At 43.1% G+C, this 16424-nt stretch overlaps 2 protein-coding genes across 2 annotated transcripts in view; one reads left to right on the forward strand and one right to left on the reverse strand.

Moving 5' to 3' along the window:
• Positions 1-2773, forward strand: part of LOC134092060 (keratin, type II cytoskeletal 8-like) — a 5954-nt gene extending 3181 nt beyond the window's left edge. Inside the window, exons 6-9 of the mRNA XM_062544862.1 lie at positions 1-28; positions 216-436; positions 2286-2329; positions 2516-2773. The exon at positions 1-28 is cut by the window's left edge and continues 98 nt beyond it. Of these exons, the coding sequence (XP_062400846.1) occupies positions 1-28; positions 216-436; positions 2286-2329; positions 2516-2703 (481 nt within the window). The 3' untranslated portion in view covers positions 2704-2773. The remainder of the gene's footprint in view (positions 29-215; positions 437-2285; positions 2330-2515) is intronic.
• Positions 2774-9390: 6617 nt separating this feature from the next.
• LOC134092114 (uncharacterized protein K02A2.6-like) lies at positions 9391-13182 on the reverse strand. Its single transcript, XM_062544912.1, has one exon. It carries the CDS (start codon positions 13180-13182, stop codon positions 9391-9393), a length of 3792 nt encoding a protein of 1263 aa, XP_062400896.1.
• Positions 13183-16424: the final 3242 nt, after the last annotated feature.

A 16424-nucleotide genomic window follows, 5' to 3' on the forward strand; every position in this document is an offset into this window, starting at 1 on the left:
GTCAGAAGTCGTCACCGTCAAAACACAGGTACAGCCAATGACCATGCATTCACATCTGCACACGTACTGTACATTCATCTCTCTCCTTGCCTCTTGGTGGACATATAAGCCTGTGGTTTAACCCTGGCCCCTAACAAAGTGGGTGAACGCACACCAGGATGTTTGTAGGAGTTGGTATCGGCAGCTACCTTCACCTTTGACCCTCCTTTGTCTAGCGTACACAAATGGAGACACAGATCGTGGAGGCTGAGGAGCGTGGGGACACGGCTGTGAGAGACGCCCGCACCCGCATCAAGGATGTCGAGGCTGCCCTCCAGCGCGCCAAGCAGGACATGGCACGGCAGGTGCGCGAGTACCAGTCCCTCATGAACATCAAGCTGGCGCTGGACATTGAGATCGCCACCTACAGGAAGCTGCTGGAAGGAGAGGAGAGCAGGTGAGGCTGGCAGGATGCTGTACAACCGCTGTGCTTATTACTGCCTCTACAAACACCACTGCTACTACTACTGCTACTGCTAATAACAATACTGTACTAACTGCTATGTTTATTACTGCCTCTACAAACACCACTGCTACTGCTAATAACAATACTGTGCTACCGCTATGCTTATTACTGCCTCTACAAACACCACTGCTACTACTACTGCTACTGCTAATAACAATACTGTACTATAGTATTTAAACACCACTGCTACTACTGCTGCTACTGCTAATAACAATACTGTACTACCACTATGTTTATTACTGCCTCTACAAACACCACTGCTACTACTACTGCTAATAACAATACTGTACTACCAGTGTGTTTTTACCTCTACAAACACCACTGCTACTACTAGGCCTACTGCTACTGCTAATAACAATAGCCTACTGTACTATAGTATTTAAAGACCACTGCAACTACTACTGCTAATGACAATACTGTACTACTACTGCTGTGTTTATTACTACCTCTACAAACACCACTGCTACTACTACTGCTAATAACAATACTGTACCACTGTGATTTTACTGCCTCTACAAACACCACTGCTACTACTACAGCTACTGCTAATACAACCACTGTGTTTATTACTGCCTCTACAAACACCACTGCTACTGCTACTGCTAATAACAATAACAGTACTACCGCTGTGTTTATTACTGCCTCTACAAACACCACTGCTACTGCTACTGCTAATAACAATAACAGTACTACCGCTGTGTTTATTACTGCCTCTACAAACACCACTGCTACTACTACTGCTAGCCTACTGCTAATAACAATAACAGTCATCATCATAATTTTACAGACATTTCATATGGAGAAAAAAAACCTACACAGTACCTAGTACAATAAACCTGATATGCAATATTCAATATTATCTCCCTCAACAATGGAATTCTCTTCTCTGATTGGCTGATGGGGTGGCCATTAACTTCGTATAACCTGCTACCTTTGAAGTAGTTCCCGTATCACACTTGAATATTAATTCGCCAAACTCGTTGCAAAGTTTAAATGAACTGTCACGTTGCATCCAAGCTGAAATACAGACGTGCAGAACCGTAGTAACATTGTAGCATATGACGGAGGTGGATTGTAGCTAGTTGGATGCCATGTAGGCTATAAAAGTAGCGATCTTTCAAAGTTAAAGTTAATCAGAATCCTGGGATATGCCCGCTTGACAACAGGAGAGATAGAACTAACGACTGGCTTTTGGCCGTAGCAACCAGCCATTTAGAACTAACGACTGGCTTTTGGCCATAGCAACCATCCATTTAGAACTAGTAACGGCAGTTTTGTCCTGCAAGTAGAAAGTTGATATGTGGCGGAAAGTAGTCCCACAGTCAAGACAGTTTTAGCGATGTTAACGGACGCAACGGTGGAATAAAACTATGTTCTAAATATACAGGTTATGAATACAAACGGGAGATAAGCGGGATAACGGCCTTCGAGGTCGACCGGTTCGATGGAAATAATGGCACGGCGGAGGTAACTCCGTCTCCGTGCTTCGCACGTCGCCGGAGTTCTAGACCTCCACCTAGCCATTATTTCCATTGAACCGGTCACCTCGTCGGCCGTTATCCCTTACTTATTTGTAGCTCCATAACATGAATACTGGTATGTTTTAATCACAAACATGAAAACGTCCTTCGGTGGCATACAGGAAATTAAACAAATAGAGCAGTGAGAAAACATTCCGTATTCAAAGATTAAAATAACGCAGAACTAAAAGAAGAAGGAAATTGTAATAATTTTTCAGTTTTGAATAATGATTTCTCTCCTCCTGTGACCCCTATACTAGACTGGTACATGGCATCCAAGCCATCCAGGTCACCCAGAACCAATGTGAGTAATCCTCTCTCTCTCTCACACACACACACACACACACACAAACACACACACACACACACACACACACACACACACACACACACACACACACACACACACACACACACACACCACAGAGAGACACGCACTACATGTGCTTTTATACACTTCAATTCAAGACTGACATTTCTCTTCTTACAGACAGGAACTACCACTCCTACCCGATGGAGACCTCGGGCTCGACCCTTGACCTCCACAACTCAGGCATGATTGAATCTTCGAGCAGTCACGGCTTTAGCTCCTCCTCCACGACCTCAACGACCTCGAGGGACATCGCCCAAACTGTCACACTTAAGAAGAGCACATCAGTTGAGCAGCTGATAGGTTAAAAAACAAATGAGGAAGTAAGGGGGAAATTGTTCACACTTCCAAATGTATGTAGTGCAATTCTGGTCCTGTACAAAAACTACTGCTGGTGGAGAGTATTGGTCAACTCTGAAAAGTCAGGGTTCAACATGTTCACAACTTTTTGAAACTGAAATAAAGTACTTAAAAAAAGTAATATTTGTGTTTTAATTCACCACTACTCTTTTTTTTAATGTGTAACTGATTTAAGATAAGTGTTTACTGTCCCCATGACACTGTATAACTGGCTGGCTTGGTCTGACTAAACACTGGTAGTTTGGGGTAAATTATATTCTATTACAGAATCACATTCTTTTACAAATACAAAATAACCATGCTACTAAACAGGTACCTGAGAAAATGGTCTCAACATAACATGTGGAGCTAATGAGATTACCGTAACAACACAAATACCTCATATCTGGTGTGAAACCTTTACTTAGGAAGTCAAATCTTGAGCATACTATCCTGAGTAACTACAGGCCTGTATCAAACCTATCCTGAGCAAAGTATGTGAAAAAAGTTTGTAATCAGCCTAATACCTTCCTCAATGAAAACAATATTCTAAAAAAGTTTCAATCAGGTTTTTTTTTTTTTAGATCAAATCACAGCAAATAAACGACCCTGCTGACTATCAATCCTTGTGTGCGATTCATCGATGCACTCGACCTGTCGCATGACATCAAGATGACGTAGTTCTTGCTGGCGCGCCAAGATTATCCTTCTAGATTGGAGTGCACCATTGATCACAACATCCTCATTCACTGCCGTGAGAGGTGGGTCTCTCTGTTAATTTTTATAAACTGGTTTCGCTTGGCGGAGGTTTGCGCTCTCTGAGTGCTTTTCTAGTTTCATATGCTTCCGTTAAGAGACACAAGGCAACGTAAAGTAAACTTCCACAGCTGTGCAGATGATACCCAATTATACACCATATTGCCAAAAGTATTGGGTCACTTGCCTTGAGTCCCATATGAACTGAAGTGACTTCCCATTCTTAATCCAGGGTTTATTATGACATCGGTCCACCCTGTGCAGCTATAACAGCTCCAACTCTTCTGGGAAGGCTTTCTGCAAGGTTTAGGAGTTTATTATGGGATGTCTTGACCATTCTTCTAGAAGTGTGAGGTCACTGATGATGGGTGAGGGGACTGCATGACTCTCAGTCTCTGCTCTAATTCATCACATCCCAAAAATGACAGTGTTATAGCTGCAAAGAGTGGACCGACGTCATATTAAACCCTGGATTAAAAATGGAGTGTCACTTAAGTTCATGTGTGAGTCAAGGCAGGCGACCCAATACTTTTGGCAATATGGTGTATATTTCAGTGGAGCCAACTGACCCACGTGGCCTTTGCTCCCTAACACATACTTAACTTCCAGTAATCAGTGGATGAACAACATTTTTTGATGATGGTACTTTTGGTTGGACCAAAATCAAATGGTACTTTTGGTTAGACCAAAATCAAAGCTAACCCCCGTTCCTAGAAATCTTGGGAACCTGGCACACAAATCAATAGTGACAAGCCTATAGGTGTCATCTTAGATGAGCACACCTTTTCATTTGAGTATGTTAAGTATTTATAAGATGTCAGTAGAAGTAGTAAGAAGTAGTAAACTTTTAGATACACTACAAGTGAACTTGAAAGTTATTTCTTTATTGTCCCAAAGGGATAATCTTTTGCACGCATCAGATGTTTCAAGCAGCATAACAACTAAAGCATAGGAGACATCCTCTTTTACATTTAATAGATAACAATAACCCTCTCATCACATAACCCACTCACCACAGAAAGACATAAATAGCACATGTCTTATAACATCCCTTTCAATCACACCATGTCATTTTCACTTCCACTACATAGCCTACATGACAAGTAGCCTACCATTAATTAAACATCTATTGAATCTTTTATTTGAGGCTATGATGATTTGATATGACAAATAGCTAATTGAAAGCCACACCGCCCACATCATTTAAAGTTGGGAAGTTCGATCTGGCATTGTAGTGCAACTATGCTCGAACCAGAGCTGTTTGGACAAATCAAATTGTCAGGGTGGGCTTCATACGATGATGGACAGATGATCACCAGTAATGTAATCAACCACGTCACCAAAGATAGCTTGGGTTGAGTTTGTTTATAACAAAGATGCTGCTCTCATTGGTTGTAAAGGTCTATCCAATTGAGTGAAGAGGTATTTTTTCCTGGTTCGGTTGAAACATGCCCCATAATCACAGATAGATAGATAGATAGATAGATAGATAGATAGATAGATAGATAGATAGATACTTTATTGATCCCCAAGGGGAAATTCAAGAATCACAGCACATTTGAGCAGTATCAGACAAAAATTTTGACTAGAATTTTGAGTATGACAACGTCAGGCTACAGTATGGGAACGGTTGGATTCAAATTCATGATGGTGATGTCTCTCCTCACCAGCAGATGTCACTCGCAAGTTAGCAGCCCACTTTTCAATTGAGTGGTTTGAAAGTGCTGAATGTCATCACTTGCCACAACCACTGGAGGGAACTCTTCCATCAAATCAAAAGTCCCATCTATGGCAAGGTACCATGTACTGCATATGGATAGGTTTGCTTGAGACTAGGAGCACTGTTTCTGTAGTTGAGTATAAACTATGGTCCAGCAAGCAGGCCTGAATCGTTGGTATTTTAATCAGGGTGTATTGTGCTTGAACTGAAGAGATGGGTTATTGGTAGCCTGGTAGTAAACCAGACCCTGGAATCTTTCAGATTAAGGGTCTGGCCACGAATAATGAAAATGATCGAGGGGCGGCACCAAGTATGCATTTGAAAATCTCACTGCACGCAATTGGATAACACTACGAGCAATGTTTACTCTGACTGATTCTGGACTTTGATGCAATTGGATAACACTAGGACCAAAAACGAAAGTTGTATCTAGCGCTGTCGGCATCAGTTCAGCTCGCCCACACCTTTTTTGGTCACCCCAGATGGTTGGAGTAAACGTAACGTGCACTGCTCATGGCCAGAGTATCTTGTGGACACAATTCAACAATTCCAGGGTAGGTTATTGGCCCATACTTGCTAGAAAGTTGAACTTCTGCTATCCAGGAATCTTGTAGATACAAGGCGACACTTGAACAGGAAGACCACGTCTCCCAGTTTACATGCCACATCATTCCCAGCAGGTCAGTAGCTAGCAGTAGTTAATCCTCAGTGAAGAGTTGGGCCGGGTGTCTCCATGGCAGCTTGGCACACCCTCTGGACACTATAGTCAAAGTCCTTTTAAGGCAAGTCACGTCACTCGGCAGCCATATTGGCCATGGGGTCGGGCAGCGACTTTAACCGTAACAAGACCTGGACTAAAATTGCTGAAAAGGTTTGGTGGTTTTGTATCAAATTAACGTTTAAAAAGCCTTTTTCTTACTGGTAATCTTGGACTGCGCATGCGCATTTCTTCACAACGCAGTTTTCAAAAAGCGTGACCACCAAGGATTGGCATAATGATTGGAGCAACGGCACAGGAAGAGGCCGGACATGTGCAAACCGGTGTAAATACCCACCATCTTTGCGTTAGGAAGTTACCCCATGCATTTCAATGGGCGATTTTTCCAGTGCAGTGTCTCCTCATATATAAGTGTCTCTGCTATAGTGGGCACTAACAATGCAGCACTTGGGTACTGAAGTAGTAGTTCTCAAAGAGGTTGGAGCGAGCAGTGAATCAACAAATTAGAGGGTGTTGAGTTATTCAGTTTCATTGTCATCGGCCACTGCCTTCATACCTAGCCTAGACCCGCCCGTCTAGTAGGTCTAAGGCCTATCACCATTCATTTTATCTGACAGTATATTAACATTACCCACAGCCACTGCTTTGCCAATCAGCGACAACCGGGGATGAAGTTCATTTAGAAATTGAAAGTGGCTGTGGTAAACAGTAGTAGCAACATAAGTATAAAATTGCAGTCGGAATAATATGAAAATGTATGTACAACACAGGTAAATACCTTGTTTCCTGACTGCCGATGTGGTTTATTGAGTTTGTAAAGGTTAGGCAAAGTAGAAAGTAATGTTAGCAATCCCTGATCAATTTGATTGGTGAAACTGTACCAATTATTTGGTTATTATAAGTTAACGTATGTGTGTTACGATGCGAGGGTTGTAAACATTTCCTAATTGTGAGAAGCCAGACTCTCTTCACAAAGTGAAGCAAAGAAATGAGTCTGGAAATCAGGCTACTGCAAACCCAACCAAATGTTTCATATTAAAGGGGAACTATGCAACATTTTCAACTTATTTTCCCTGCTCCCTCTACAGTTTCCCCTGCTCCCTCTACTGTTTCCTAGCAGAAAACCAGCCTGGCAAGATCTGCACTAGCATCCTGGCAGTGTCTGTGTCCGGAAGTCCCGTGAGAAGAGAGAATCGAGCGAGAACGAGAGAGAAACGCAAAATGCTTAAAATTCTCTGGACATACACACGTCAACTTCAAACATCAGTTAGCTATGCCGGCTAGCTATGAAATGGGTTAATTTTTTTTAAGTTCATCATGGTAGAGCTAGCGAAAATAAGAGACCAAGAGACGGTTCTGAAATATGCACCCCAAAGCTGTAGGGGGAGATCCATTGAGAAAAATGCGGTAACAAATGTGAGAAATAGGCAAAGAAATTACTAGTGTTACAAAGCGGGCCTTTAAAACAGTACCGGTAGGCTAGTTCAGAAGCTATGCTCCTGTTCCAGCATTTCAAAGTGTAATATCCTGGATATTAGTAAAGGACAGGCGCACCGCATGTAGTCATTATCTGAAGTTTACTAGAACACTTGTTGGAGCAATACATCAGCCTAGCAGTCTCTGAATACTACTTCTACAGCACAGCACTGAGCTACTTACTACATTGTCTTCTAGTTGAACTGATACTGCCACCTAGTGGACAATTCTAACATGACAGAGTTAACATTCTCCCATCTACTACATTCCTCCCCCCTTAAGCAGTTGCTTACTTCCGTTAACAAACATTTCAACAGAATATACGTCTTGGGAACAACATACAACTCCCTGCATAAAATCCATGAAACATGCAACAGCCACTCCCATTTAACTGTGACCTTGAAATAAAGTACATAATGTTTAAACATGTTTTCATTTAACCATGACTAAGTACTGTCACACCAAGTACACAGCCCACTTTTTTTTTTTTTTTAACAATATCATTAACACTCGTAGTCTTTCAAATAAATTGGCTTCGACATCGGTCTCACCGGCCGACGAGCAGGTGCAGTCGAACATCGTGACTGCAGTGGAGCACCTGGAGGTTGAATGTCCCTAACTGATGGTTCGGCATTTTCTGAAGTCGGTTCAGCCACATCTTGAGTGCTTGCTTCTGGAACACCACAGTTTCCCTCAGGAATGGAACTCTTTGAAGCCGCCATAGCTGCTGCTGGAGATTCAGCCGGCCCCGGGGTGTCCATGATCTTTGGTTCCCAGTCCTTGTCCTCCGCCCAGGCCAAAATCTGGTCGACGTGCCTGCGCACAATGCTGCCATCACCAAGCATGACCTTGTAGGAGACAGGACCGGTTATTAGAGATGCACCGATCGACCGGCCGCCGATTGGAATCGGCCGATTTTCACCTGATCGGCCACGACCGGCGACCGGCCGGTCAGTCTGAGACATGCCGATTTTATTCCGGTCAAATGCACTCGCACGTACTTGTAACAACATCACACTCACACAGCTGAGTTTGCAAAGTTTGATGAAGCTAGGCCAACAGTCAGGGCTGGATAAAGCGCTAATACTGAGTTTTTCTATGCAGCGAACGCTGTGCTTTGCCATATTGCGTGGAATTTACTATACTAAGCTGTCACTTCAGGTTACAGCGCTCATCAAAGCCCGTCCTTGCCGCTAATTGCGTGCCCACAGCTGAACCACAAGCGCTATCAAGCAGCGACATAGCCTTTACTCAACTTAAGGCGAGACACGGCAGGAATAAACATAGTTTTGCTTCGGTTTGCCAACTTATCATGTATTCTTTCACACTACTACAACAACTAAGTCCGATTTACACATTTAGAGGTTTATTTCATTACCTTTTGTCTGATCACGCCTGTATAGGCTATTTCTTCTAAATTCGCCAAAAGTTAGCATTCTAACGTGTCATAAACTAGCCTACCGCGACCGTGATACAAAACATATCATGCGTGGTGTCGTTGGAAAGCTGTGTTTCGATCTCCTGCATGACGTTATGCCATCCAAATATGGACACTTCCTTAGTATCCGCAAGCAATCGCGAAAGTTCAAAGAAGAGTGTGGACTGAGAATGTATGTCATTTGCTGTGTTTCAAGGCTTCTCAAAATTAGTTTTTTTTGTTGTCATTTTCCAACATCTCAGCCTATGTAGCACTAACTTCAGTTATCAGTAGGCTATTCTGAAGATATTTACAGTTGGATATTGCATATGGATGTGAGAAGAAAGAAAGTGTTCCTAGTGCATTTCTACATGTGTGAAATGAATGTCCCACACTGGGATTACTGCAGCTGAAGAAGACTTGAAGAAGAATCTGTCTATTCACATTTTTCTACCAGCCATTGATAAGTTGATTACATTTCTAACATGTTGTATTAAAGAAAATATAGGCTAGAAAATAACTCTTTGTTTGTGCTGTAAAGTGGTTAGATGAAATTAAATCGGAATCGGCTAAAATCGGTATCGGCCGGTCAAACTTGATGAAAAATCGGCAATCGGAATCGGCCAAAAAATTGCAATCGGTGCATCTCTACCGGTTATCTTGGTAATGAACCCGGGAATCCACTTAGGTCCATGACTAAAATTCCTTGTGATCACTGCATCTCCCTCCTGGAATTGTCTCCCTGCCACTTGCTTGTCATGATGTTTCTTTTGAATGTTCTGTTTCCGTTCCACTCTCATTCTGCGGTCCGGATGGATAAGGTCTAATGTTGATCTTAATTTTCTCCCTTGCAACATCTCCGCCGGTGACAGCCCAGTGGTGGACTGTGGTGTGATGCGGTAGCTAAACAGCACTCTTGACACTTTAGTGGTCAGGCTTCCCTCACCTGCCTTCTTCATCATTGACTTGAATGTCTGGACTGCGCGCTCAGCACAACCATTGGAGGAAGCATGATAAGGAGCTGAAGTGATGTGTTCGATTCCATTTTTCTGCATGAATTCTCTGAACTCCGCACTCACAAAACATGAGCCATTATCGGACACAACTGTCTCTGGTAGTCCTTGATTACTAAAACTCTTTCTTAGACATTCAATCGTGCTGGCTGAGGTTGAGGTCGTTACAGGATAAACATCCATCCATTTGGAATGAGCGTCCATCACAATCAAAAACATGTGTCCCATAAAAGGTCCTGCATAGTCAATGTGTAACCTTTGCCATGGTTTGCTTGGCCACTCCCAAGGATGGAGTGGTGCGGGAGCTGGTGAGTTACGGTGTTCTTGGCATGCGACACATCTTTTAACAACAGCTTCAATGTCGGCATCCAACTTTGGCCACCAGAAGTAGCTTCGCGCTAAAGCTTTCATTCTAGTGATGCCGATGTGACCATGATGCAGTTGCTGTAACAAAGTGTTCCTTCCCGGCGGCGGCACCACTACACGTGAGCCCCACAGGACACATCCATCTTGCACACTTAACTCGGTTTGCCTAACAGCATATGGTTGGAAAGCTGGGTCTCGGTCTTGTGGCGGCCAACCATGGTGGATGAACTGTGTCACCCTGGACAACACAGGGTCTCTGCTTGTCCATCTACTCATTTCTGCTGCCGAGACGAGGGTCACATTCTCCATCATCAGTACTCGGTCCTCTTGCTCTCTCTTTACAGACTGTTGAGGCAGAGGGAGTCGACTCAACGCATCTGCATTGCTGTGGTGTTTTCCTGGCTTGTAAACAATCTCGTACTCATACGCTCTCAGAGTTACTGCCCACCGCTGTATACGAGGGGAGGCCATTTGAGGTACTGCCTTCATCTCATTGAAAAGAGACAGTAAAGGTTTGTGGTCAGTGCAAATTACGAACTTTCTTCCATATAAATATTTATGGAACCGCTGAATGCCAAATATCACCGCCAGACCTTCTTTGTCCAGTTGTGAGTAGTTTGATTCAGCCGATGTTAGTGTCCTAGACATAAAGCTAATCGGTCTCTCTTGTCCATTTGGCATGCGATGCGACAACACCACACCCACTCCATAAGGAGATGCATCGCAAGACAGGATCAGGTCTTTTTGGCTGTCATAATGCACTAACACATCAGACGACTGCATGAGTCGCTTGGACTCCTCAAAAGCTCTCTCTTGTCCTGCCTCCCATTTCCATGCGGTTTCCTTCCTTAACAGTTCATGCAAAGGCGATAACAATGTCGACAGGTTTGGCAGGAACCTGTTGTAGTAGTTGAGCAGTCCTAGGTACGCTCGAAGTTCTGTGACATTAGACGGTGCTGGTGCATCTTGTATTGCCCTGACCTTGTGTGGCAAAGGATGAAGTCCATTGGCATCCACCTTGTGTCCAAGGAACTCGGCTTCCTGTTCCATGAACGCACATTTGCTGCGCTTTAGACGAAGACCAGCTTCCTGCAGCCGTGTTAACACCTCATTCAGCGTTGCCAAGTGGTCTTGGTCACTCTGGCCAGTCAGCAGAATATCGTCCAAATACACAGCCACGTTCGGGATACCAGCCACCAGACTCTCCATCATTCGTTGAAAAATGGCTGGACTGGAGGAGACCCCAAATGGAAGACGATTCACCTGAAACAGACCTTTATGCGTATTAATAGTGACATATGGCTTGGATGCCTCATCAAGTATCACCTGCTGATACGCATGGCTCAGGTCCAGTTTACTGAACTTTTCGCCACCTGACAACTTCTCAAACAAGTCCTCCAATTTTGGTATTGGATACTGCTCAAGTTTCGACACCTGGTTGACAGTGAGCTTGTAGTCTCCACAAATGCGCACCGAATTATCAGGTTTTAACACTGGCACGATGGGTGCTGCCCACTCTGAGAATTTCACTGGCTCGATAATTCCCTGGTTTGAGAGTCTCTCTAACTCTATCTCCACCCTCTTCCTCATAGCATAGGGTACTGGCCTGGGTTTATAGAACTTTGGAGCCACGCCCTCTTTGACGTAGATTTTCGCTGGCGGACCTCTCCAGGTTCCCAGTTCCTCCTTGAAAACCTCTTCCTTCTGCTGAAGCACACATTGCAATGTCAGCTCTTGCTGCTCCATCTTGTTTATAAGAACACAGTTCATTCCCAGCGCCTTTATCCATGCCCTGCCTAACAGGTTTGGTCCTGGGCCTGCTACGACCACTACTGGCAGCTGTTTGACTTGGCCCTTGTACCTTACAGTAACATCTGCCGCTCCCAGTGTTGGTACTTTTTCACCCGTATAGGTTTTCAAAGTCATTGAGCAGTCCTGCAACTGTTGTGTGCCCCCTGCTGTTCGTAACTTAGCATATTCTGTCTTTGATAAAATCGTCACACTACAGCCAGTATCCACCTCAAATTCAACAATGTTCTTATTGATGTTAAGCTGTGCAACAATGGGGTCTACTTTTGTTATTTTTGGCTCTGTTAGCTTGTAAATCGTAAACACCTCTTCATCACTGGTGACACTTTCCGGGGATTCGCTAATGTGATGCGCAGACTGCTTTTTATCATTCCTGAAACTTTTTTCAAACTGCTTGTGCTTCCCTCCACCCTTAAGCTGCTGGCCTGCAGGTGGCGAGGATTTGCATACCCTCTTCACATGTCCTTTTTTACCACAGGCATGGCACTTTTCATGGATAAAACGACAGTCTTTCGCCATGTGTTCACCCCCACACCTATAACATGTGAACGGTGTTGCTTTTCCTTGTCCTTTATAGTGTGACTCCACATTATGCACTAGCAGTTGGGGTGCTGATTTACTCACGGTGCCCTCCAGTGTTTTCAGTTGCAGATCACGCACATCTCTATTCGCCGTTTCCATGGCCAGTGCAACTTTCAAGGCCTTCTCAAATGTGAGCTCAGGCTCCGCCAACAATCTCCTCTGCATGCGATCATCTGCAACGCCACACACGAGCCGGTCGCGTAACATCTCCATCAACTTATCACCATAGTTGCAATGTTGAGCTAGCTCACGTAGCACTGCCACATACTCAGTCACGGTTTCAGTTGTCGCCCTAGTCCTCGAATTGAATTTAAATCTTTGGACTATTTCGCTGGGCTTCGGGTTATAATGTGACTGAAGCAAATCCGTCAAATCCTTATATGACTTTTCGCCAGGCTTGTGTGGGCTCAATAAGTTCCTCATTAAACTGTACGTCCGACTGCCAACAGAGCTTAACAATATCGCCCGCTTCTTTCCCTCATCTGTGATCCCATTCGCCACAAAAAAATGTCCCAACACTTCGACGTATTCCTCCCAAGTCTGGGTCTGACTGTCAAATGCAGTAAGCGTTCCTACCATTGCAGTAGCCATCTCGACGTCTTGGTTAGCGTTAGCTTCCCCGTCATCCGACATTAGCCGTATGTCCGCGTTGTCGAGCTCTCAAGACTCTCCTTGTTACATTGCATGTCAATGCAATGTACTGTTATCCCTGTTCTTCTTATTATCGTAATTATTCTGCTTCCGACCAAAATCAGCGATCAAAGGCTCTAAAACCACTGAACCGTTTGACGTCATTCAAGCACTCCTACAAAGGTCTTGAAACGGAGATTTGTTCTATTATTTTTCACATTTGTGAACTTTATACTTTTTGAGATATTTACGATAAAAGAGCTCAAAAATCCCATAGACTTAACGTTGAGACGCTTTGGCGGCAGAAATGGACTGTTACGTAGTGCTCATTAAGCTACAGCTGTAGCAAAGAATCCTTCATTAGCCATCTGCTCCCTCTCTGGCTGTAAACACTAGTGACTAGAGAAGAAGCAATCTAACGTTGATAACATGCCACGGAATGTTATCGTCTTCGTCCTGCAGTAGCCCAGGTGACGTTATCAATAGTTAGACAATCAAACCCTAACGTAAGCACATATTTAGCTAACGACAATCAAATGTAACGTTAGCTTCTAGCTGCTAGCCACGCCAGTCTTAACTCAGCGTCCAACCTGATAGACATGCCAGTTGTACCATTTAGGAAGCCTTCTTCTCACAGTCGTTTGTACAGTACAAACTACATTGTTATCATTCTCATCATTGCCATCATGTTTGTTGTTAGCAAGCTAGCTAACGTTATATTTGCCTACCTGTTGCTGCATAGCATCATTGTTGATTGACGTTGTTTGAGATTGTATTCCGTATTCCATTGTGGTCTAAGCTAACAGAAGTATATATCCCCTTATCCCAGAGACACTAAAAAGACTTTGCTTATCCTCTTTGATTGTTTACTATTTGACACTGAAGGCACGTTTTGCACCACTGTGCAGCGCGAGCTAACTTGCTTTGTCGTTCCGTCACAAGCCTATGTACTTTTTACCTGCATTAAGTGTAGATAATATAAGCTTAGCTATTCTACCAGTCGTTTCACTGTAGGTGAACTTCAGTAGGCCTACTAAACAAAGTGTCAGCGCTTGCAAATCGTTTGAAGTTGGCAACTGTATTTCAGTCTATTATTTTAATAAATGAAGAGTTATTTTCCAAAATACTATCCACAATTGTAATGCATTTTCATTAATCTCTTTTTAAATGTGGGTTTCCAAGTAATTTCAGTGGAACTGTAATTGGGTTATTGTTATTAATCTATTCTTATTGTGTCATACAGTATGTTGTCTTTTTAACTTATAGCCTACAATGTTTTACTCAGCAACCTTTTTACCTTTACATGCAATGGTAATTCCTTCCATGGAATTACATTTTCTAGTTATCTTTGCTGTTAACAACGTCCACCGAGCTCACCGGTTTCCTCGTCGCCAGATGTAATATCCTGGATATTAGTAAAGGACAGGCGCACCGCATGTAGTCATTATCTGAAGTTTACTAGAACACTTGTTGGAGCAATACATCAGCCTAGCAGTCTCTGAATACTACTTCTACAGCACAGCACTGAGCTACTTACTACATTGTCTTCTAGTTGAACTGATACTGCCACCTAGTGGACAATTCTAACATGACAGAGTTAACATTCTCCCATCTACTACACAAAGCCTCTCCTCTAAATGGTAACTGGTTAAAGCATTAATTGATTAGGTTCTATATTTGCTCAGCAGTTCAACAAGATTGATTGTAGTCATTCAGGATGGAGTTGACCCAGCTCATCATGTAGGCTACACGCACATAGCCAGTGTTGCCAGATTGGGCGGGTGCCCAATTTTTCTTTTTACTTCGTTCGGCGGGGGGAAATAAGCTGTAGGCGGGCAAATAATTTGAGTTCAATGGTTATATACGCGAAAAACGTCATTAGGTGTTTTATTTTTTGTTGAAGACGGCGGGGTGATTGGGCGGAAATCAGTCAACCCAATCTGGCAACACCGAACATAGCAAGTGGTTGTGCCAATCCTTGAGTCAAAGGGGTTGGTAGGGACCATCTGAGGGGAATACGTCAGTGATTTTTGGCAAGATAAGTCACCCTAGAAAAGAAGTGATAGCATTGTATTGGTAGTAGGCTACTGTAGGTTTTTTTGTGTTATCACTCTGTTTATCGATTGTCCGCTTATGAGAGGATTACAGGTGAATATATGCTAAATGAATGGATTATCCCCACACAACCTCCACAACAGATAATTACATGATGTCGATATTCTTATTGTGTCAGAGGTTTTCTGAAATATTATGTGTACGTATCATGTAAATCAGCCAATGTGCATACATTTCAAGTTCAGAAATCCTAACATTGGATAAAATCAGAATTCTTCTTTGTTTTTCATTTTGGTGACATATTTAAGTGAAATGTAATGAAATTCCTCAAATTTCTCCATAAATTTTCTCACAAATCAACACAACCTTTCTACAACTCCTTTGTAGCATCCAGCAGGAGTATAATACTTTAATGTTTGTAAGTGGAAAGCTGTGCAGAAATATGACAGTCCTGTCCAATGCTCTTATTAAATTTAGAACATATAGACCTAGCATTCATCATTATGACCATCTTCATGTTTGCAAATAGATTCCGTTGCATGCGTAGGCCTACGCACAAAATGCCAAGTGGGTGTGCCCGTAGGTGGTCTTGGTATCTTCATGGTCGGATGCCAACGGAATAGTTTGCGTGACTGCCAGATAACATGATGCTGAAGTACATATCTCACTCAAGCACTGCTGCTTTACTGATGAGTGATATTGAGACTCTATATGCAAAACTAGTGGTGAGATATCGACCTGAGCAATGAGGCGTCTTGTTCTCCCAGATTATTTCAAGCAAGAGGCTGTGACACACATGATATATTTATTGGCAATCATTCAGCTTTATTATACCATAGTTGAAATATCTGAGCCTCTGCAACTCATCTTGGTGCCAAGCGTATATGCATGTTCTCTGAGACAGGTGTGTCGTGTGGTCTAGACCGTGAGATGCGCTGTTGAGGGGTACGGTTACAAATATGTGAATAGAATGTTCGGTGAACTGAGAGTTCCGCACTATGACGAGATAATTACCCTCCGAGATTTCCCCCACAGACTATACAGAACACTGAAACTATAGATTATTTGTGTTGAATTCTAGAAGGAACTTGGAAAATAATTCACTCCTCAACAGGTTAAAGCATTCTGTTCTGTTGAACACATCAGCG

The sequence above is a fragment of the Sardina pilchardus genome, chromosome 9, assembly GCF_963854185.1.
Source record: "Sardina pilchardus chromosome 9, fSarPil1.1, whole genome shotgun sequence".
NCBI lineage: Eukaryota > Metazoa > Chordata > Actinopteri > Clupeiformes > Clupeidae > Sardina > Sardina pilchardus.

What these genes read in the sequence shown, in the direction of transcription:
- LOC134092114 (XM_062544912.1), bottom strand. Translation starts at nt 13,182, where the DNA reads ATGGCTACTGCAATGGTAGGAACGCTTACTGCATTTGACAGTCAGACC.